Source organism: Microtus pennsylvanicus, chromosome 1 (assembly GCF_037038515.1).
Source record: "Microtus pennsylvanicus isolate mMicPen1 chromosome 1, mMicPen1.hap1, whole genome shotgun sequence".
Lineage (NCBI taxonomy): Eukaryota > Metazoa > Chordata > Mammalia > Rodentia > Cricetidae > Microtus > Microtus pennsylvanicus.
In genome coordinates, this window is record NC_134579.1 from 34695807 (window position 1) to 34720619 (window position 24813).

Below are 24813 nucleotides of genomic sequence, written 5' to 3' on the forward strand. Positions count from 1 at the left end.
GAAACAACCTTTCTCAAGACTCAGCAATGCTACTTTTGGGTGTATATGCAAAGGATGCTCAGCAGAAAAAAATTACATCTTGAAATTTGTGGGCAAATGGATGGATCTAAAAAAACATCGTATTGAGTGAGGTAACCCCAGAAAGACATATATCATATGTACTCACTCACAGTAGCTTTTAGATATAAAGAAAAGAAAAACAAGCCTACAATTCACAATCCCAGAGAACCTAGACAACAATGAGGACACTAAGGGAGACATACATGGATATAATCTACATGGGAAGTAGAAAAAGACAAGATCTTCTAAGTAAATTGGGAGCATGGGACCATGGGAGAGGGTAGAAGGTGAGGGGAGAGGAAGGGAGGAGAGCAGAGAAAAATATATAGCACAATAAAAAGAATAAAAATTAAAAAATTGAAGATTAGAAACAAAAGAAGATAAAAAGAATTTCTCAATAGATATACTTAATGGCCAAAGTTGAAACCTGCTTTATATTATCTTGCTCTTTCTCAGAAAACATAATGTAAATTATTCATTCAATATTGAGAAATCTTCAAAATAAAAACAATTTTTTAGGTGGTGGCGCACGCCTTTAATCCCAGCACTCGGGAGGCAGAAGCAGGCGGATTTCTGTGAGTTCGAGACCAGCCTGGTCTACAGAGCTAATCCAGGACAGGCTCCAAAGCCACAGAGAAACCCTGTCTTGAAAAACCAAAAATAAATAAATAAATAAATAAAATAAAAAAAAAATAAAAGAAAGTTTAATTTTGAGGGAAAAGCTCAGGGCGAGGCTGTTGGCATCAAGTCCCAGAAGTGATCATGGGGAGCAGATACTTCTTTCTTTTCCCCACCTCCAGCTTGACCGAGACAATTGTTCCTTTATGGATGCTCCTCTCACCAGATGTTCCTTTTTTTGTGGGTTGTGGGAAGGTGCTCTGAATAAACAATGGGCTTCTCTGAGAGTGGACTTTATGTGATGAGGCCAGATGTTCTGACATGCGGGCAAGTCTCCTTTCAGCTGGCCTCTCCACCTTCTATTGCCACTGACTGATTACAGGCAGTGGAAGGAAAAGTTAGGTCAGTGCAGAGGAACCGAGGACTTCCAGAGGTGGTCTCTGCTCTGAGTTTGACCTAGGCCTCGAACTCTGAGCTCAGGAACTTGCCATCTGTCCTGTTTGCTCATTGAACTGGGCATCAGATCCTATTTCTCCTGGGTTTTCTGGTCCTGAGAGTCACTCCTAGTTCCTGTGGTCTTGAATAGTTGCCTGGTATCTTCTGTCCCCAGTAAGTAAGTTGAACGAACAGGATATGATCCTTCCTTGAGCCTGAAAGAGCTAGTGTGCCCTTTTCCTGACTCTAAGCTACCAGGAACTCAATGCACAATAATTGCTCCACTCTGGGTTGGGTAATCTGAGTGTGTGTGTGTGTGTGTGTGTGTGATATGTGTAGGGGTTGGGGTGGGGTTGAGGGTGAAGAGGGTGGGGATGGGAGTTGGGGAGTTCCAGTACCAGTTGGTTTTTTTCCTGATCCCTATTGCTTGTCTCTGCTCACTTCCCTGCCATCAGAGAAGCACACAACTGGCAAGGGATCTTTCCACTATTCCTGATCTCAGGCTTGGGATTGTGCTACATCAGACTTTGGACTGGCCTCCTGTGGGTTTGGACAACACTTTACTTTGTTTCTGGTAAGAGGGAATTATCTGAGCCCATGTCTGAAGCTGCAGAGTGAAAGGGTGGGTAAGATGGATGATAGAGGTTTTGGTAAAGTTTTTACTCAGTTTAAAGCCAGGACCATGAGATTTAGTGTCTCCAGATGGAGCTTTGAAATAACTGATGACCAGCTGTCCTGCTAGTCCTTTGGCATGAATAGGTTAAAGCCTGGACTCTGGAAACCACAGTCCTTGGATGCTAGTTATTAAGTTAGTTCATATTCTCCATACCCAATTAAGGGGGAGTGGAGTGGTGATGTTCCAGACAAGATCTATATGATCTAGATGCCACGTTGACATACCATGGGTTTTCTTAATTTCAACATAGAGATGAAAACACACCATCCAATGCTGAGAAAGATCTGAGCTTGTCACAGCCCTTAGAGCTCAGCCTGAATGAGTGACCCTTCAGAGAGCACACTTGCTCTAGGAGAGGAGAAGGGTCCTTTGGAATATAAGCTGACTGTGGTAGTCATTATCCATCTATTGAAATTTCTAGGTGGTTCTCTGAACTGGTTAGCCATATGTATTCTGTACTGAGTAGGGAAAGGACCTACAGACCCAGTTATGGTAAGACAAAATTATATAAAGCGAGGACATGGCTTCTTCAAGGTATGGCTGAGGGGAAGGTTCTTATTGTGGGCATGAGGGGTGAACAGTCAAAGGCACCTGGAAGAGTCCACAGCAGGAACAGGAAGTAGTAGACTGAACTGAGCTTTGAGAGCAGAGGGGAGTGGGGAGAGGAGAGCAAGAGAGGAAGAGAAGAAAAGGGAAGGGAAGGGAAGGGAAAAGAAATGAAGGGAAAGGAAGAGAAGAGAAAAGAGTAAAGAGGAGAGGTCAAGAGGGGTGTATGGATCAAATGGCAGGGTTATATAGGAAGGAGAAGCTGGCGAAGGGAATCCTCTGACCTGGACAGATTTATGGAGCATGGTTGGAAGACCTGAGAGAAGCCACAGGAACTGAGTAAGCTTAGAGACCAGCTTGTACCCAGGATAAATCCTGGTCCCACTGCCAGGGCCTCCACAAACAGACCAAGCCACACAAATGTCACCCACATTCAGAGGTACTAGTTTGGTCCCAAGCAGGCTCCCCAGTTGTCAGTTCAGAGTCCATGAGCTCCCACTAGCTTGGGTCAGCTGTTTCTGTGGGTTTCCCCATATTGATCTTGACCCACCTTGCTCATGTAATCCCTCATCCCCCTCTTTCACTAGACTCCAGGAGCCAGGTCCAGTGCTTGGCTGTAGATCTCTATATCTGCTTCTATCAGGTTCAGGATGAAGGTTCTATAATGACAGTGAGGGTAGTCATCAATCTGATTACAGCGGAGGGCCAGTTCAGACACCCTCACCACTATTGCTAGGAGTCTTAGCCAGAGTCATCCTTGTGCATTCCTGGGAATTTCTTTCTAACCCCAAAATGGCTCCTTCTATCAAGATATCTCTTTCATTGCTCTCCCTCTCCTTCCCTCCCCCAACTTGACCACCCTGTTCCCTCATGTTCTCATCCTCTTTCCCCTCCCATATTCCGTAACCCCAACACTCAGTTTACCAAAAAGATCGTATCTATTTCTCCTTCCTATTATGACCCATGCATGTTGCTTTTAGGGTCCTCCTTGTTACTTAGCTTCTCTGGGGTTGTAGTCTATTGGCTGGTTATCCTTTGCTTTACATCTAAGATCTACTTATGAGTAAGTTCATACCATGTTTGTCTTTTTGGGACTGGGTTATCTCACTCAGAATGTTTTTTTTTTCTAGTGCCATCCATTTGTATGCAAATTTCAAGATGTCATTGTTTTTACTGTTGAGTAGTACTCCATTATGTAAATGTACCACATTTTCTTTATCCATTCTTTGGTTGAGGAGCATCTAGGTTATTTCCAGGTTCTGGCTGTTAAAAATAATGCTGCTATAAACATACTTGAGTAAATGTTCTTGTAGTATGATTGAGCATCCTTTGGGTATAAGTCCAAGAGTGGTATTGGTTGGTCCTAAGGTAGATTGAGTCCCAATATTCTGAGAAACTACCATACTGATTCCAAGGTGGCTGTACTAGTTTGTACTCCACCAGCAATGGAGAAGTGTTCCCCTTATTCTGCATGCTCTCTAGCATAAGGTGTCATTGGTGTTTTTGATATTAGCCATTCTGACTGCTATAAGATGTTATCTCAGAATCATTTTGATTTGCATTTAATTTCTGATTTTGTTAAGTTTGATATTTTTTTCTCTGCCTTTTGGCTAGTTTGGATAAAGATTTGTCTATCCTGTTAATTTTGTTGAAAACCCAACTCTGTTTCATTGATTCTTTGTATCATTATTTTTGTTTCTGTTTTATTGATGACTGCCCTCAATTTTATTATTTCTTGGTGTCTATTCCTTCTGTGTGAAATTGCTTCTTTTTATTCTAGGGCTTTCAGATATGTTGTTAAGTCAGTAATATAAGATTTCTCCAAATTTGTTATGTAGGCACTTAGTGCTATGAACTTTCCTCTTAATGCTGCTTTCATAGTGTCCCATAGGTGTGGGTATGTTGTGCATTCATTTGCATTGAATTTTAGGAAGTCTTTAATTTCTTTTTTATTAATTTCTTGACCCTGTAGTGATTCAGTTGAGCATTATTTCATTTCCATGACTTTGTAGGCTTTCTGCAATTTGTGTTGTTGTTGTATTTTAATTTTAAGTCATACTAATCTGATAAGATACATGAAGTTATTCCACTTTTTGTATCTATTTAGATTTAATTTGTGACTGAGTATATGGTTAATTTTAGGGAATGTTCCATAAGGTGCTGAGAAGAAGATATATTCTTTTGTCTTTGGGTGAAATATTCAATAGAAGTCTGTCAAGGAAATTTGAGTCATAACATCTGCTGGTTCTTTTATTTCTCTGTTAATTTCTGTCTGGCAGACCTGTCTGTTAGTGAGAGTGGGGTGTTGAAGTCTCCCACTATTAGTGTGTGAAATTTGATGTCTGCTTTAAGCTTTAGTAATGTTTCTTTTACAAATGTGGGTGCTTTTGTATTTGGGACATGAATGTTCAGAATCGAGACCTCATCATAATGGATTTTTCCTGTGTTGAATAAGAAATGTTCTTCTTTATGTCTTTTGATTAATTTTTGTTTGAAGTCTATTTTGTTTGATATTAGGATATGTTGGAGGGATCAGGCTGTTTGTCCTAGCCACACGGCTAGCTTATTACACCTGAAATAACCACATAGAAACTGTACTAATTAAAACACTGCTTGGCCATTAGCTCTAACTTATTATTGGTCAACTCTTACATATTTGTTTAACCCATCTCCATTAATCTATGTAACGCTATGTGGCTGTGACCTACCAGGAAAGATTTGGCATGTCTGTCTTTGGCAGGCTCCATGGTGTCTCTCTGCCTTTGCTTTTCCTCCCAGAATTCAGTTCTGTCTTCTCTGCCAACCTAAGTTTTGCCCTTTCAACTAGGCCAAGGCAGTTTCTTTCTTTCTTTCTTTCTTTCTTTCTTTCTTTCTTTCTTTTCTTTTTTTTTTTATTTTTGAGACAGGGTTTCTCCATAGCTTTTTGGTTCCTGTCTGGAACTAGCTCTTGTAGACCAGACTGGCCTCAAACTCACAGAGATCCTCCTGCCTCTGCCTCCCGAGTGCTGGGATTAAAGGCGTGCACCACCACTGCCAGGCTTCCAAGGCAGTTCTTTATTCATTAACCAATGAAAGCAACACACAAACAGAAGGAACTCCTACACCAAGGATAGCTACACCAACTTGTTTTTTAGGTCCATTTGATTGAAAAATCTTTTCCCAACCCATTACTCTGAGGTAGTGTCTTTCTTTGAGATTGAGGTATGTTTCTTGTATGCAACAGAAGGATGGAAATTATTACACAGTCAGAAGAAATCATAGGGTTCAGGGTATCTATGGCAGGATGACTGATGAGCAATGTACTCTGTAAGTAATGGAGGAAGGCTCCTTTGAGATGGGCAATCCCACCTCTAACTGATTAATTTATGTTGCACACAGGGAAAGATATGCCCCTATTGTGTCTAGAGTCTGACCCTCAGGCACCAAAGGCACAGCTTTTCTTGTGTTTACATGGTTCAAGTACATAACAAAGTCAAATTTCTTGACTGATACCTTTGATTTTCTTTCCATTCTGGGAATCTGTTCCTTGGTTCTTATACGATATATATGTCACTGGATTCACCCTGAGGCAGGTCCTTCTTTTCTTCATGCCCTTCCTTCTTGATGATTTCTCAGCCGTAGACCAGAATGCACAAATATTGGATGGCTTTCTTGACACAAGCCATGTGAATATCCGGCATTGCTTTGGTGTGTGTCCCATCATCTGCTCTATATCAGATACGTGTAGAATCTCTGTATTTTCACATGGTGTGAGCGATGTTTATGTGGATAAAGAGCAGTGAACAATCATGCCTAGATGATGTTCTGTTCAGAGTCTCTGCTGGCCAAAGGCAAACTGGGGAGATTGGACTTTTGACTTCTCAATAAAGGTGACTAGTTGCTGATCCAAGCTGATCTAGCCAAATCTCTTCCTGGGTGACAGCTTTTGAGAAATGCCATGAGCCAGGTCAGGCAGTGTCAATGTTGGAGAAGAATAATAAGCACTCCATGTCCGCCTACACCTTTCATTGTTCAGCAGAGTCACCAAGGAAGAAATACTTCCCAGAGAAGTTTTGGGCTTGAGTGTTGATCTGGCAGCTGGTGGACACACATGGTGGCCATATTTACTCTTCCTCCCTGCATTCTTGGAGCTAATCACTTATGAAAAGTCAGCCATCGGTGCTCTATTAAAAGTCCATTTTCAACAGAAAGAAGGGGAAACAGTGGTGTGATAAAGGACTTCCCAGTGCTCAGGGAAGCTAACAGCAGGGACACTAGAGCACTCCAGTGCTGAACCTGCCCCAGAAGCACACTGGGTCTCTAACCACCCACTACCCCAGAAGCCCCACCCCATGAACAGCATGGAGTGAAACACATGACCACTTCTTTTCTGCAGTAAACCAGGCTCACCTCTCAGAAATCATCAAAATTTCTTAGGAAAGATGCCGAGAGCAAACATACCTGACTCAATCAACATTTTCATCAATAGTTGAGGAGCCACATAAACCATGTGTCTGTTTCCAAGAGGGAAAAATTTACTGAATCAAGAAGTGTGGGAATCTAGAGACAGGAATCTCTTCTATTCTCATCTACTGGCTCAAAACATTCTCTTGGGTGGCCATGTGCTGAATCATCTGTCTAAACAGAGTCTACAACAGTGGAAAATGCACATAGATGATAACTGGTTCTCTGGAGTTGTCAACTAATGATAAGGTGGGCTGTACAACCCTGTAATTAAATCCGCATAACACAGTGCCCAAGTTTATTACCATGACAAGGTCACCTGATATCACCATGAGAAATTAAATCACGCCATTTGCAGGGGCCACAGTAAAAGTGAGACTGTGGCAACTTTATGGAGAGCAATCAGACTTATGGAGACCTTTATCAGAAACAGAATGTAGCAGCAGTTGCCAGGATCAGTATAGTTGTAGTTTCCAGGATATAGTGAAGTTTGCAAACTACACAGGGTACAGAAGATCAGTGTCTAAGAACAATTGTCCTCTCAGGCTTCTATGTTTCCTTGACTTCTGAGGGAACATACAGAGAAACACAAAGTAGCCTGAATGCTTCATTGCCTGAGGGAGTGCCTTTGTCTCTCAGGTACTGGAAGGCACATGGTGTGCCAGGAGCCAGGGCTCTAGCAGGAAAAACCTATGATGCATGCCTCTTAAAGCAGCTAGACCAGGCCAGCTCCATAGTTCCCTGCACAACAAAGTACATTGGTGATGTGAGTAGTTTATGAAGGAGCTGGCAGAGAGGGGAGACATGTGGTAGTAGACAGGGGTGTTGAGCATGGGGGGCATAAGAGCCACACAGGATGGGGTTGACCAAGGCACAAAAACTGGTGTGAGAGCTGGGCATTGGAGAGTCACCAGGACTAGACAAACCAGCTTGCATACCGTGGGAGCCATGTCTTTCAGAGTGCTGAATTTGCTCACCAAGAAAAGCCGTGAGAGTTAAGGTTGCATGGTCAAGAAAAAGGGATTGGACTTGGTGAAGCACTTGCCACTTGTCAAAGTTACTTCCATAGTGCTGTGATAAGACATCATGACCAATGCAATTGTAGAAGAAAGAGTTTATTTGGGGTGCACAGTTTCAGAGCATGAGTTTATGGACATCATGGTGAAGAGTATGGCAGCAGGAAGGCTGACATGGCCCTGGAGCAGTAGCTGAGAGCTTCCATCCGATCCACAAACATGATGTAGGGAGAGAAAACAGGATGATGAGCCTCAAAGCCCACACAATGTCATACCTCCTCCAAGGCCACACCTCCTAGTCCTTCCCAGTTGAGTCCCACCAATTGAGGACCGAGTATTCAAATGTATGAGCCTGTGTGGGGAAATTCTTATTCAATCCTTTGCAGGGTGCAAAGGATGCATGGATTCATTCTTTACTTTATTTCGCCAGACCTTGGTGGCCAAGGATCTAATACAAAATACACATAGTTTCTATCTTGGATGATGAAAATACCCAGCATTGCTGTTGATGTCATTCTGCAGAGCTTTAAAAAAATGGAGCTTTTAGTTTTGTTTGATTTTTGCTAAGATGAAAATCCTGCTGCTTTGATTTTTAATGTATTGAAGTCACCAACTTTTTTTCCTAAAACAAACATAATGACTCAACCTCCTTAAATCTAGAAACATTTTTTGTTCCTTTTTGTCACTGTGGATAAATTGTGATCAGTAAAATTTTCAGTATCATCTGTAGTTTTTCTTGAATAGAGCAGAAGTTCCATGCTTGTGCCATACAAGGTGAAGGCCCAGCAGGTTGTTCACTGCATGTAATGTCTGTTCTTTGAAAAAGATGATTTATATAAGATAGTGGCAGCTTTAACAGGTATCATATTGCAGGCCGAGGGGCAGAGCTTGAATATAACACTGATACCCCACACCCTCTGCATTGGCACACTGCCCCCAAATCTGTGTTTTCAGCCTAGGTAAAATGACATTTTCCATGTCTGAGAAGGAAAATTTGAGGTCAAGAGTAATTTGACAGCAGGAAACCCCCCTGCTTGACCTGAAAAGTGCAACATTCCTTCAGAGACAGCACCATGTCTGTGGAATTGAGAGAGGTGCCCTCTGACTGTTGGAGATGATGCCTGCTGTGGACTGTATTAGCATCCTTTAATTCATAGGCAGAGGCTTAGATAGCTTCCAGAGCACTGGCAGAGCTGAGCAGGTTTAGGTGAGATCAGCACTTTGAAGTCCTGGCAAAGGGAAGAGACAGCTGAGCGTGTTGACACATGCATTTAGTCCCAGCACTCTGGAGGCAGAGGCAGGTAAATCTCTGAGTTCAAGGTCAGCCTTGTCTCAGAGTGAGTTCCAGGATAGTCAGGGTTGTTTAGAGAGACCCTGCCTTAAAAATCTAGAGTGGGAAGAAACATTAAAATTATCTCTGATGTGCAAAGACACAGCAAGGTAGGAAGAGGGTCCTCCCTAAGCAGCTGATTCCCTCTTGGGGCCTTCAACTTTAGAACTGTGGGACGATACATCGGTGAGTTTAGCCATTAGTGTGTTTTCCTACCATAGCTGGGCAATTGGAGAAGCCTCCTAAGTGACACATTTCTTTGATTTCTTGGTTCTGAGACTGGTCATGACAAGGCCATGTGGAACAGCCTCCTTAGGTCTTCCCTTAGCTGAAGCTTTCCCTCCACACACTGCACTGTTTCCTACCAGGCCATCTTGGATGCCCCATCTCTACTCATTGACTCCCTGGAGTAGGAACATCCCCATGTGGGACCTCACTGGCCTGGGCCCTACCCACTGGTTTTAGGTAAAACTCCTTGACCCAGCCAGTCATGGAGGTCAGACGTGTGCTCGCACTGCTCTTTAAGAGAAAGTCATTGACCTCTGAGGGACTTGTCCCTGGCTCTGCTCTTTGTCCTAGAGACGAGGCTTGGTATGTAAGCAAGGAGCTTGGAGCAAGGCTCTTATTCTTATTTATTTAGTTATTTATTTATTCATTTATTAGACTTTTTTTAAAAAAGTACCAATCCAAATTCCCACTCCCTCATCTCCTCCTATTCCCTCCACACATCCTCCCACCACACCCTCCTCCAATTCTAAGAGAGGGTAGGGTACTTTGCCTTTGGGAAGGTCCAAGGCCCTCCTTACTATATCTAGGCTGAGCAGAGTATACATTCAAAGAGAATAGGATCCCAAAATCCAGTACATGCAGTAGATATAAATTCCAGTGCCACTGCCCATTTTCGTCAGTCAGTTCCAGCCATTCAACTTTCAACCACATTCAGAGGGACTAGTTTGGTCCTTTGCTTGTTTGTTCCCATTCCAGCTGGAGTTGGTGACCTCCCATTAGCTCAGGTGAACTGTTTCAGTGAATGAACCCTTCATGGTCTTGACTACTTTGTTTATGTTCTCATTCCTTCTACTCTTCAACTCGTCTTTGGGAAATAAGTCCAGTGCTTCAATGTTGGTCTCCATCTCTGTTTCCATCTGTTGTTGGACGAAGGTTCTGTGGTGATATTTAAGATAATCATCATTCTGACTACAGGGCAAGGCCAGTTCAGGCACCCTCTGCTCTATTGCTTAGTGTCTTAGCTGGGGTCATCCTTATGGTACCCTGGGAATTTTTATAGAGCCAGGTTTCTTGCTAACCCCATAATGACTCCCTCAATCAAGATATCTCTTTCCTTGCTCTCATATCTGTCCTTAATCCATCTAGACTATTCCATTACTTCAAGTTCTCCTCAACCCTCCCCTTTTCCTCTCCTCTTCCCCATCTTCCCTTCTTCTACTCCCAGCCCAAATGCCCACAATTTTGTCAGGTGATCTTGTCTGCTTCTAATTTCCAGGTGGGTCTACATATGTTTTTCTTTGGGTTCATCTTATTATTGAGCTTCTCTGTGATCATGAACTATAGGCTCAATGCCCTTTGTTTATAGCTAGTATCCACTTATCAGTGAGTACATACCACATTCATTTTTGGGGGTCTGGGTTACCTCACAAAGGATAGTGTTTTCTAATTCCATCCATTTGCATGAAAAATTCAAGATGTCATTGTTTTTTTTAACCACTGAGTAGTACTCTAATGTGTAAATGTGCCACACTTTCTTTATCTATTCTTCAGTTGAGGGGCATCTAGGTTATTTCCAGGTTTTGGCTATTACACATAATGCTGTTATGAACATAAATGAATGAGTGCTTTTGTTGTATGATTGAGCATCTTTTGGGTATATGCCCAAGAGTGGTATTGCTGGATCCTAAGGTAGGTTGATTCCCTATTTTCTGAGAAACTGCCATACTGATTTCCAAAGTGGTTGTACAAGTTTGCATTCCCACCAGCAATGGATGAGTCTTCTCCTTATTACACTCCTCTCAAGCATAAGCTATTATTGGTGGTTTTTATGCTCTTAGCCATTCTGACAGATGTAAGATGGTATTTCAGAGTTGTTTTGATTTGCATTTCCCTGATAGCTAAGGAAGTTGAACATTTCCTTAAGTATCTTTTGGCCATTTGAAATTCTTCTTTTTGAGAATTCTTTATTTAGTTCAGTACCCCAGTTTTTAATTGTATTATTTAGAATTTTAATGTCTAATTTCTTGAGTTCTTTATTTATTTTGGAGATCATTCTTTTGTTTGATATGGGGTTGGTGAAGATCTTTCCCCATTGAGTAGACTGCTTCTTTGTCTTATTGACTGTGTCCTTTGCTTTACAAAAGCTTCTCAATTTCAGGAGGTCTCACTTATTTATTGTTGTTTGTAATGTCTGTGCTACTGGGGTTGTATTTGGGAGGTGGTGCCTATTCATTGAAGGCTACTTCCCACGTTTTCTTTGGTCAGGTTCAGTGTGGTCAGATTTTATCAAGGTGTTTTATCCATTTGGACTTGAGTTTTGTGCATGGTGATAGATATGGATCCATTTTCATTCTTCTACAGGTTGACATTCAGTTATGGCAGCACTATTTGCTGAAGATCCTTTCTTTTTTCCATTGTATAATTTTAGCTTCTTTGTCAAAAATCAGGTGTTCATAGGTGTGTAGATTTAAATCTGGATCTTCAATTTGATTCCATTGGTCATTGTCTCTGTTTTTATGCCAATATCAAGCTGTTTTCATTACTGTAGCTCTGTAATAGAGCTTGATGTCAGGGATGGTAATGCCTCTGGAAGTTCCTTTATTGTACAGGATTGTTTTGGTTATCCTGTGTTTTTTTTCTATATGAAGTTGATTATTGTTCTTTCAAGGTCTATGAAGAATTTTGTTTGGATTTTGGTTGGGATTGCATTGAATCTATAGATTGCTTTCGCTAGAGTTGTCATTTTTTCCTACGTTGATCTTTCCTATCCAAGATCATAGGAGATCTTTCCATTTTTTGGTATTTTTTCAATTGTTTTCTTCAAAGACTTAGTGTTTGTCAAATAGAACTTTCACTTCCTTGGTTAGAGTTACCCCAAGATGCTTTATATTATTTGTGGCTATTGTGAAAGGTGATGTTTCTCTGATTTCCCTCTTGGCTTCTTTATCCTTGTTGTATAGGAGGGCTACTGATTTTTTTGAGTTGATCTTATATCCTGCCACATCACTGAAGGTATTTATCAGCTGTAGGATCTCCAGTAGAATTTTTGGTGTCATTTATATACACTATAATATCATCTGCAACTAACAGTAGTTTGACTTCTTCATTTCCAGTTTGAATCTCCTTCATCTCCTTTTGTTGTTTTATTGCTGTTATAACTTTAAGAAATACATTGAAGAGATAATACCTTTATAATATACATGCTGGTTTTGTTTAGCAGCCCACACAATGAAACATGTCTCTGTACTTAGCTCCTTCACAGTCAAGAAATTTAAAGAAAACACAATGAAATACATAATCCATATTCTCTGTGAATTTTCCATTTTTATGTGTCTTATTTTTTCTTTATTTTTTTAATCTATGACTATCTGTACTCTGTCTCTTTAAAGACTTTACCCCCCTTTTAAAAAAGCATTAACTTTATTTTATGACTTTATATACTCCTTTTCTTCTCTCTCCCTAGTCTATGTACTTTATCTAACAGTATGACCTAGTTAGAGGTCTTTTATGTCTTAATCTGTTCTATTGTTCTGTCTTTAATTTTTTTACTGTCTTGAAAAACTTTTAAAATGCTAAACTCTTAACAATCTAAGCTGCAACAATCCCAGGTCAAATACAGGTACTGCCTGCTTTCCCTGCCCAGTCCAACATGGCAGAGCCGTTTATGACTTTGAGTCACTTGTGCCTCTGAGCCATGGCATGCAATGCTCCCCTTTCGGGCACACCATAGCAGTTTACTTACAAAGCCACATCTAAATGCTTTGTCTCCTGCAAGAGACAGAGGTCATGCTAGGAGCATAGCCCAGAAAGCTGGCATTTTAAAACTGCATGACCTTTTTTTTTCAGTATATCTGAATCAGGAAAATCACTTTTAAAGCAGCTGTGGCAAGCCACCAGCAGACAGCAAGAAGCTGTGTTAAACTCTGTATTCTTTTTAAAGCTCTCTGAGATTTTATGTGGAGTCATTTCACCATGTTGGAGTGCCAAACTGTTGTGTGAGAGGGCCTGCTTTTGGTCCCAGCCGCCCTGATAGCTTACACCTGAAATCACAAAGAAACTGTATTCATTTAAACAATGCCTGGCCCATTAGTTCTAGCCTCTTATTATCTAACTCTCATATCTTGATTCAACCTATTTCTAATAATCTGTATGTCACCATGAGGTTGTGGCTTACCAGGAAAGATTCAGTGTGTCTGACATGGCAGCTCCATGGTGGCTCTCTGTCTGACTCTTCTCCCAGCATTCAGTTCTGTCTTCCTCACCTATCTAAGTTCTGCTCTATCAAAAGGCCAAGGCAGTTTCTTTATTCAACCAATGAAAGCAACACATAGATAGTCAGAAAACACTCCTACACCAGTGATCTTTGTCTTAGAGATGAGGCTTGGGATGTAAGCAAGGTGCTTGGAACAAGGCTCTTATTCTTTAGACTCTCCAGTTATCCATGGAGAGGAAATTTCCATTTATAAACAGGAAGGCTGGCACCCACAAAAGCTCTTGAAAAGGTGGGGCACAAGGGTCAGAACCAAGCTGGCATCCCTGAGTACCCTATGTGGATGCTACTGCATTGTAGTTGGAAAAAGTCAGTTACCCTGTTTTCCATGTGATGAGGGATTCAGGACGGAAGTGTGGAGCATGACACACCATGCTGGGATTGAGCTGGAATGAGAACAGCTTTGTATGTGTGTGTGTGTGTGTGTGTGTGTGTGTGTGTGTGTGTGTGTGTGTGTGCATATGGAGACTGGAGGTCAACTTCAGGTGTCATTCTTCACCCCTGGAACTTGTCAAATGGCCTAGGCTGGTTAGCTAGTGAGCCCCAAGCATTTGCTGTCTGCACTTGTCCGGTGTTTGAATCAGACGTGTATGCCACCGTGCCCAGCTTTCTTTTGAAGATAAAGCTCAGCTCCTGTGCTTGCACAAGCTGAACCAGCCTTGTGAGCAGTCTTCTGATTCCAAGTTCCTGGTTCCCTCTATCCTAGTTGTATACCGGGATTCCTGTACCTGAGTCTGCTGCCTCAATGCCTGCTCATAATGGAAATCAAACAGCATGTAATTGACTGACTCAGTAAGTTATGAAATATTGCAAGAGCCATTGTGCAAACTCTCAGGGATCGAGGGTCCTACCAGGCTCTAGTCTAACACCAACTGATGCAAGTTTTGGATTGGACTGAAAGAACAAAGCCAGTTTTCTTCTTGGGGCCTGTGTTGTGACACACAGCAACATGAACTGCATTGTGGGGGAAAAATCAAATCTGTGGCCAAATGAATTTGGGTAGTTTTGGAGAAGATGCCAAAATTTCAGAGATGTATTTCTAATTGTGATAAAGGTATTAGCATATATTACATCATTTTTGTAGGTGTGATAAAACACTATGCTAAAAGTTACTGACAGAAGAAGGAGTTTATTTAAGCTGATGGCTCCAGGGGGATAAGAGCTCCTTATGGGAGGCATGTCAGCAAGGATGAGAGCAGGAGTGGGGGAGCTTAGAGATTACCTCTTCAGACAGGAAGGAGAGAGAGAGAGACAGAGAGACAGAGAGAGAGCAGGAGGTTGGAGTAGGAGATAAATCCCCAATGCCTGTCCCCAGTGATGTAAGTTCTCCAGCAAAGCTCCACCTCCTGAAGGTTTCATAGCCTCCCCAAACATCACCACCAACTGGGGACCAAGTGTTCAAGCACATGAGCCTATGGGTCATTTCTCATTCAAACCACATTACATAGTGTGTGCCGAGAACAAAAGGCACAGATCTTAGCTGTCAGGTCCAACAGATCTTAACATAAAATCATTTCCTTGTAGCCACCATTCTGATCAAGGATAGAATGTATAGCTCTCCAAAATGTTCCTTGTGTCCCTCCCAGTTAATAATCCCTCACCAAAGATAATCACTGTTCTGTCTTCCTCTACCATGGAAAGGTTTTTCCTGTTTCATATAAATGCGTCCATCCTTGTGTAGTTCCTTTCTACAACAGTGTCTGTTGTGTTAGCACACAGTGCATATGTTGTTTGTATTTCACAGCTGTGTGGGAGTTCACTTATTTGTCTTTCTCTTAATGCGTATTTCCTGACAGCAGCTGTTTTAGGTATCAGTGTATTCCTACTGGGCTCCCAATTTGCCCTTTCTCAAGGGTTGTGAAAGATCTGGACCTTTTGAACATCGTTCCTCACAGTCCAGTTTTTAAAGCTTGTCAGTAGAGGATGAAGCTGGAGAAGCTTTGTAGGGGGAAGAGTTTTCCTAATGGATCACTGTTTTAGCTATTTTTTTTGTTTTGTTTTTCCATATGAAGCTAAATATTTTTCTTTCAAGGTCTGTGAGGAATTGTGTTGGGATTTTGATGGGGACTGAATAATATGTAGATTGCTTTTGGTATGATTGCCATTTTTATTATGTTGATCCTACCTATCCAAGAGCAAGGGAGATCTTTCCATTTTTTGATATCTTCTTCAGTTTCTTTCTTCAAAGACTCAAAGTTCTTTTTGTACAAGTCTTTCACTTTCTTGGTTAATGTTACCCCAAGATATTCTATGTTATTTGTGGTCATTGTAAAAAGTGATGCTTCTCTGATTTTATTCTCAGACCTTTAATCATTTGTCTATAGGGAGGGCTACTGATTTGTGTGTGTGTGTGTGTTGACCTTGTATCCTGCTACAGTTTTTATTTATTTATTAAAGATTTCTGCCTCTTCCCCGCCACCACCTCCCATTTCCCTCTCCCTCCCTCAACCAAGTCCCCCTCCCTTGTCAGCCCGAAGAGCAATCAGGGTTCTCTGCCCTGTGGGAAGTCCAAGGACCACCCACCTCCTTCCAGGTCTAGTAAGGTGAGCATCCAAACTGCCTAGGTTTCACAAAGCCAGTACATTCAGTAGGATCAAAAACCCATAGCCATTGTTCTTGAGTTCTCAGTAGTCCTCACTTGAAGCTCTGGATCAGTTGTGGGTGGATCTGTTGATGGTGAGAGGGTTTGCTTTTTGTTCCAGCCACGTGGCTAGCTTACACTCAAAATAACCACACAGAAATTGTATTAATTAAATCACTGCCTGGCCCATTACATTTATATATTCTATCATATCATCTGCAAATAGCAAAAATTTGACATCTTTTTTTCCAATTTGTATCCCCTTGATTTCCTTTTGTTGTTTTATTTCTCTAGCTATAAATTCAAGTACTATATTGAATAGATATGTAGAGAGTGAACAACTTTGTCTTGTTCCTGATTTTAGTGGAATTGTTTTAGGATTCTCTCCTTTTAATTTCATGTTGGTTGTTGGCTTGCTGTATAAAGCTTTTGTTATGTTTAAATACATTTCTTGTATCCCTGATATCTCCAAGACCTTTATCATGAAGGGATGTTAGGTTTTGTCAAATTTTTTTCGTCATCCAGTGAGATGTCATATGGTTATTTTCCTTTCAGTTTATTTATATGGTGGATTACATTGACAGATTTTCATATGTTGAATCATCCCTGCATCTCTGGGATGAAGTCTCCTTGGTCCTGGTTGTTGGAGCAGGAAGGGTCACATGTTTGTCCTAGCCACCTAGCTAGCTTAGACCCAAAATAATCACACAGAAACTGTATTAATTAAGTCACTGCTTGGCCCATTAGCTCTAGCTTCTTATTGGCCAACTCTTGTATCTTTTTTTTTTTTTTTGTTTTTTGAGATAGGGTTTCTCTGTGGTTTTTGGAGCCTGTCCTGGAACTAGCTCTGTAAACCAGGCTGGTCTCGAATTCACAGAGATCCACCTGCCTCTGCCTCCCGAGTGCTGGGATTAAAGGCGTGCGCCAACACCGCCCGGCCTCTTATATCTTTATTTAACCAATGACCATTAATTTGTGCATCACCACTAGGTTGTGTTTTACCAACAAAGTTTCAGCACATCTATCTCTGGAAGCAACTCCATGGTGTCTCCCTACTCTGCCTGCCTCCTACCATGCTATAGCCCAAGCCACTTCTTTATTCCTTAACCAATAAAATCAACACACTGACAGGAGGACCTCCCATACCACCTAGTGGGTGATTTTTCCACTAGAATAGCAGATACAGGTGGTTGCTGACAGGAAGTGCTCCTAACCACTGAGTGGTCTTTCTAGCCCTGTGTTGGAAACTATCAAATACTTCCCTGTTAGTATCTTATAAAGTATAAATTCTAGCCCTGCTACTAGGCTTGGAACACCAGAACAGAGCCCTCAGATCTCTTTGTGTTTGTGTATCTGTTATTCCACCTTCTTTCTTGGGAAACCTGGCAGTTTGTCTTTGTTCTTTCAGATGGACTTCATGAAGATAAGGCTTGTTTATGCTTTCATTCTGATGATGGACATTCTTTGCTTGTACTTCAGCATGGAGCCTTTTAAGACACAGCCATTTGTTCTCAAGAAAGGTCACAGGAAGTTCCTCCAGCTTCCAGATATAGACTGCAAGCAGAAACCACCTTTCCTTGTGCTGCTGGTGACATCATCCCACAAACAGCTGGCAGCTCGCATGGCCATCCGCAAGACATGGGGTAGAGAGGCAGAGATTCAAGGGAGGAATGTGAAGACCCTCTTCCTCCTGGGGGCCTCAGACAGCATCAATGAGATGAATGCTACAGCCCAGGAGGGTAAGCAGCACCGTGACATCATCCAGAAGGATTTCAAGGACGACTATTACAACTTGACCCTAAAGACATTGATGGGCATGGAATGGGTCCACCACTTTTGTCCTCAGGCAGCTTTTGTGATGAAGACAGACTCAGACATGTTTGTGAATGTTGGTTATTTGACTGACCTACTGCTAAAGAAAAACAAAACTTCCAGGTTCTTCACGGGTTACATAATATCTAATACTCCCCCCTTTAGGGAGATATTCAGCAAGTGGTTTGTGAGTAAATTTGAATATCCCTGGGACAGGTACCCACCTTTTTGTTCTGGTACAGGTTATGTCTTTTCTAGTGATGTGGCCAGCAAAGTATACAATATCTCAGAGAGTGTTCCATTCCTCAAGCTGGAGGATGTGTTTGTTGGGCTCTGCCTGGCTAAGCTGAAGATCCGGCCTGAGGAACTCCACACTGAACAGACCTTTTTCCCAGGTGGCTTATACTTCTCTGTGTGCCGCTTTCGTAAAATTGTGACCTGCCACTCTGTGACACCCCAGACCTTACTCTCTTACTGGCAGATACTGGAGAATTCTCAGAAAAAGTATTGCCCTTCTTAGTGTTGATGGTATCCACAGTTCAAACTTCCAATAACCTTCAGTGATACTTTGGAAAGATCAGGGATGGCCTTGCTGGGAACTTTCAGGGGTAGAGAGAAGGAGGAGAAAGGCAAAGAATGCTGTTCTCAGTGCCCTGCATATAATAGAGTGGATGCACACACACACACACACACACACACACACACACACACATACACACACAAGTCAAGACTTGTTCCCACTTGGCACTCAGAGCTATATCAGATCTCATCTCTCAGGCTTTTGCACTATGTTCTCGAGGTTTGAGACATGCCCTCATCTTCTCATTTAAGGGTTCACTATGCATATGAAGCCATGGATGTGATCATTCCCATTTTACAGGTTAGGAACCAGTAGCCACAGCCAATTACTTGTCCAAAGACTCCCAGTCTGCAAACAGAGCAGGAATGAGAATTCAGTTGGTGGCCCCCAACTGAGTGTCCCATTCTTTGCCAGAGAGCAGTGGTGGAAGAAGCTTAGGGTGGGTGTCTTAAAGCAAACTAGCATCCTTCAGGACCTTTCCTGAGTCCCCTGCCTCTCACTTCCCAATTCTTCTATTTTTAAATGCTATGTCTTTGATGAATCAGCTTTCTAAGCTCTCTTCCCTCAACTGCATGATGTAGGTAGGCACTGAGTCTTTTAGCCGCTGCATACTTAATGCATCTTCAATATGAGACATGCACACCTGCAGACACTTGCTCACCTCCATTCTAGAAGAAAACTGCGCTATTTGACCATATGAATTAGCCTGAGAAGCCACTGGTGAGTCTTTCTATATAGGCTGATCACACTGCTGAAATCCTAGTGAGGGTGATGTCTCCTCTGAGTCTTTTGGAACACATTGTCTCTGCTGCAGATGGTTGATGGATTGATGGTGATCAGTTGCAGCTCTGGAGCACTTCAGACCTCTAAGTTCAAACTCAAGGGCAGCCAGGCACAGGCATGGCCTGTATTGGTGTCCAGGAACTTTACTGGAACCTGGACTGGTCCAAGCTCCTGGGATGCAGACCATGGATGTAGGCCCAGTCTGTTTTTGGGGTTTTCTGTCCTGTCTGGTTCATGCAGTCATTAAGTCCCAAAGAAATCATACTGAAGTCTACATTAGTTATAAACTGATTGGCCCATTAGCTCAGGCTTCTTATTAACTCTTATAACTTTTATTAGCCCATTATTCCTGTCTGAGTTAGCCACATTGTTCAGTACCTTTTTTAGTGAGGTAGTCACATCTTGCTTCTTCTTGTGGGCTCAGGACTTCAGAGGAATGGGCTTCCCTCTTCCCAGAATTCTCCTGTTCTCATTGACCCACCTCAACTTTCTGTCTGGTTGTCCTGCCTATTCTTCCTGCCTGGCTACTGGCCAATCAGCATTTATTTAAATGTAATCGACAGAATACAGGCAGTTGTTCCACACCAAAAGTCAAAGGGTTCTCCCTGCAAATGTGATCCTTCCTGAACCTGGCTCTTCACACTGTAGTAATAGGAGTGGTGGGCTGTGTTCCCGCCCAGCTCTGCATGGCTAGCTTTACCAGAAATAATTACACGGAAAATGTATTCTTTTAAACATTGCTTGGCCCATTAGTTTTAACCTCTTATTGGCTAACTCTTACATATTGATCTAACCCATTTCCAATATTCTGTGTAGCACCACGAGCTGGCTTACCAGGAAAGATCTTAACCTGCGTCTGTCTGGAGTGGGAGAATCATGGCCACTGACTGACTCGGCTTCTTTCTCCCAGCATTCTGTTCAGTTTACTCTGCCTACCTAATTTTTTGTCCTATCAGGCCAAGCAGTTTTCTTTATTAGTTAACCAATGAAAGCAACAGATAGATAAAGACCCACCTCCATCATCACACTGCATTTATCACATGGTCAGAGATCTGCTGAGTGGTTTTGGTTCAGAATTTAATCCTGAAGGTTTTCAGAGCTAGGTAAAAACAGGGGCTCATGGCCATTTGGCCAATGTCATCAGACACGTAATCTTGCTCTGTATTGTGGGAATTATTGATTCCCCCTGCCTTTTACCTTACTAGATTTTACTATGTGCTTGGAGCTAAGACTTCTTGTGACTGTATGATTGTAAACATTGCAATATGCTCCCATCTAAACTCAAAAAAACTCACTCGTCAGAACTGTTATTCCTCAATTGGAGGAGCCTGTACCCAGACTTGCTCTTGCATTGAAGATGGAGGCATGTTTTGCAGATAGCTGCACTTAATTCTTAAGGCCAAACTGGTTGTCAGCAGAGGCAACTGAGGTGACTCAGTGACTCAACCAGGACCTGAGGTGCAGTGGAGGCCCAGCCCTCAGCCTTCTCCATTGGCACAGCATTAACAACCTTCCTGCATGTTTACTTCTCTCAGAAGCCTGGGGCTGGTGCTACCCAAGGAGTCACCAGCATCTCTATTTGCCTGCACAATGCCACCTCTGTCCTGGGTGTTGGCTAGAGTGTGGCTTTACTTCTTCATGGTTCTCCCTGAAACTCACATGGCCCTGGGGCCCTCCGTGGAATTCTCACAAACCTCCCATTTAGACTAGTTTTATCATGAGGTCATGTGCATTTCACATGTGCACACAGATCCAGGTGTCTACATGCAAGATCCAGGCTAGTTTTATTACTTGGGATGAGATATAGCAAGTACCTACGATCTTCTCTTTAGAGTGTGAGGTTGCCTTGATCTCTCCCTTGCACAATCAGATGCACTTTGTCATGAGGCTACTATGGTGGGGACATGAGCTGAAGGAGTGGCTCACACTTGCACACCCAGAGTGTTCTTGACCTCCAGCCTTCAGGCAGAAGTGAAACACACACACACACACACACCTCCCTGCTGAGGAAACATAGCTTTTATCATCACAGCTGCACCTGTGATTGCACTAGAGTGTCCATTACTGGCCTCAGGATGATGTTTTGAAAGAAGAAAGCCAGGGTTCAGACATCCTCTGGTTTCCCCACTGAATCTGCAGCCTCATTGCAGACTGAATAATTCACAAGCCGAATTTAATAAGGCAGCTGTTGGGCATCATTTAAAAAATAGATGAGATGTTGCTCTAAGCATCTTGTCTTCTCCATCCCTCCTTTTGGAAGCATTAGCTTTCTCATACCACGTTTTTAAATTAAGAATGAATTTCCTATTTTTGCCTGGCAATCTTGTCTACTTCCAATATCCAGGAGGATAACTATATGTTTTTCTTTTGGTTTACCTTCTTATTTAGCTTCTCTAGGATCACGAATTATAGGTTCAATGTCATTTATTTATGGCTAGAATCCACTTTTGAGTAAGTACATACCATATTCATCTTTTTGGATCTGGGTTACCTCACTCAGGATAGTGTTTTCTATTTCCATCCATTTGCATGCAAAATTCAAGAAGTCATTGTTTTTTACCACTGATTAGTACTCTAATGTGTATATATTCCACACTTTCTTCATCCATTCTTCCATTGAGGGGCATCTAGATTGTTTCCAGTTTCTGGCTATTACAAATAATGCTGCTATGAATATAGTTGAACAAATGCTTTTGTCATATTATAGGGCATCTCTTGGGTATATTCCCAAGAGTGGTATTGCTGGATCCTGGGGTAGGTTGATCCCAAATTTCCTGAGAACTGCCACACTAATTTCCAAAGTGGTTGCACAAGTTTGCATTTCCACCAGCAATGGATGAGCTTTGTGGTGGAGGTGGGGTGGGGGTAAGAAGAGATGGGGAGAGAGAAGTGAGAAGGTGATGGAGGAGGGTCATCAGTCTATGTGTTACTTTCTTTGGTTAATAAAGATACTGCCTTGGCCCTTTGATAGGACAGAAAATTAGGTAGGTGGAGTAAACAGAACAGAATCCTGGGAAGAAGGGAAGTGAGGCAGATGCCATAGGTCTCTTCTCTGAGATGGAAGCAAGTCAGAATCTTCCCAGTAAGCCACCACCTCATGGTGCTACACACATTAATAGATATGGTTTAATCAAGGGATGAGAGTTAGCCAAGAAGAGGTTAGATATAATGGGCCAGGCAGTGTTTAAATGAATAAAGTTTTCGTGTAATTATTTTGGGTAATGCTAGACGTGCAGGAGCCGGGCGGGAATGCAGCCTGCCACTCCCGCTCGCCTGTAATTATTTTGGGTAAAGCTAAGGCCCACCACTCATCACTACAAGAAGGGGAGGATGGGGAGGGCTTGGGGGAATGGGATGGTTGCGATGGAGGAAGGATGGATATGGGAGCAGGGAAGTAGATATCTTAATTAAGGGAGCCATTTTAGGGTTGGCAAGAGACTTGAATCTAGATGGTTTTCCAGGTGTCCAAGGAGATGTCCCCAGCTAGTTTCTTGGGCAGCAGAGGAGAGGGTGCCTGAACTGACCATATCCTATAGCCACACTGATCAATATCTTGCATATCACCATAGAACCTTCATCTGGTGATGGGTGGAGATAGAGACAGAGACCCACACTGGAGCACTGGACTGAGCTCCCAAGGTCCAAATGAGGAGCAGAAGGAGGGAGAACATGAGCAAGGAAGTCAGGACCGCGAGGGGTGTGTTTACCCACTGAGACGGTGTGTCTGATCTTTTGGGAGCTCACCAAGGCCAGCTGGACTTGGACTGATGGAGCATGTGATCAAACGGGACTCTCTGAATGTGGCTGTCAATGAGTGCTGACTGAGAAGCCAAGGACAATGCCACTGGGTTTTGATTCTACTGCATGTATTGACTTTGTGGGAGCCTAGTCTGTTTGGGTGTTCACCTTCCTAGACCTGGATGGAGGGGGAGGACCTTGGACTTCCCACAGGGCAGGGAACCCTGACTGCTCTTTGGATTGGAGAGGAAGTTAGAGGGGAAGTGGGGGGAGGTGGAGGGAAATAAGAGGAGGGGAGGAGGTAGAAATTTTTAATAATTTTAATAAATTTTTAATTTAAAAAGAATGAATTTCCTATATTCATCACATTAGGATTGGTCTCTTAGCCTTCTCTAGGCTGGAACTCTCCTGGGTAGATGGGATGCTTCCTCTTCTCTCTGTCTGGGACTTTGGCTTGGTATGGTGGTGGGGAGAGTCTTGTTATTATTCACAGGTCCCGAGGGGACTTCCCAAAGGAGGTGTCTGATACCAGCCAAGCTGCTGCATCATGTTAGCCTGGGAGTCCCTTCTGGCCCGGGTAAGATGGATCAGTGGGTTAAAGTGATTGCTGCCAAATTACTCTAGAAAATGCAATTCAGTCCTTGAGACCCACATGGTGAAAGAAGACAATTGAGCTTCACAAGCCCATGGTTGGCCTGCCCACATGTGCATGCACACACATAATAAATGAAATAAAAACAAAAATAATCTTTGCAAAGGCTCCTGCAAACACTGACCTCCCAGGCTCTTTGCTTATTTTTATTTCTTTATGGCTCTCCAGAATGTAAACTGTGCATGAACACTGGCACAAGTGAAGAAGAAGTAAACTCTCATTCACACCTCTATGTTTTGTATGGTGCTTTCATTTGGCTGAGAATTTGTTGGGAAAATTCATTGCCTCAGGTGTCTCCTGCCTTTTAGCCTAACTCTCAGGAAAAGACAGATCCTCACAGATGGCCTTAGATTGTTCCTGGAGGTGAAGATTCAAAGTGCCCAAGCAGCAGGCATAGTCATTTTAAATATAAGTGGAAAAATGGATTCTGTGGCCAAATGTCTTTTTTGGTGCATATCATTTTTGAGTTTTGGTGCTGGGGATGGAGCCTGTGACTGCACACATGCTCTCCCCAGCCCCTGGTGAGTGTTTGCATCATGCATTCTACATGCATGCTTTACTTTGGCATTTATAATATAAGAGGCCACGGCCGAGTAGGTGGGTAACTTAAATTCTACTGGCTCTAGGATTTCCACAGCACTCCCCATTTGTTTAAATAAGAGAGTTCTAAGCTAATACAAAATTATATACAATAAGAACAAATATCAGGTATAAAAATTAGAATTGCAACCAGCATAAATAATATCAAACAAGAAACACATGATAAATGTTTCAATAATTATCATATCCTAAGGAGTTTATGTCTTGTATTATAAATAACTTGGTCAAGTCATGAGAGGACAGTAACTAAGACTATCTAATCTCCAACTCCATTGAAGACTTGAGAAGGGAAATAATATTACTTGAGTTAGCAGGAAGTGCTCTACCTAGAATCTCAACAACTAATTGAATAGATATGGAGAGATTGGACAACCATGTCTTGTTCCTGATTTCAGTGGGCTCACTAGGAGCTTCTCTCCATTTTGATGTTTGATGTTGGCTGTTG

General features: G+C 42.3%; 1 protein-coding gene across 1 annotated transcript; it reads left to right on the forward strand.

Annotated features, from left to right (window-relative positions):
* Positions 1-1575: 1575 nt before the first annotated feature.
* LOC142838865 (beta-1,3-galactosyltransferase 5-like) lies at positions 1576-20703 on the forward strand. Its single transcript, XM_075954549.1, has 2 exons — positions 1576-1687; positions 17612-20703. The coding sequence occupies exon 2, from the start codon at positions 17612-17614 to the stop codon at positions 18533-18535; it is 924 nt and encodes a 307-aa protein (XP_075810664.1). The 5' UTR covers positions 1576-1687; the 3' UTR covers positions 18536-20703.
* The last annotated feature ends 4110 nt before the right edge of the window (positions 20704-24813 follow it).

What these genes read in the sequence shown, in the direction of transcription:
- LOC142838865 (XM_075954549.1), top strand. Translation starts at nt 17,612, where the DNA reads ATGGACTTCATGAAGATAAGGCTTGTTTATGCTTTCATTCTGATGATG.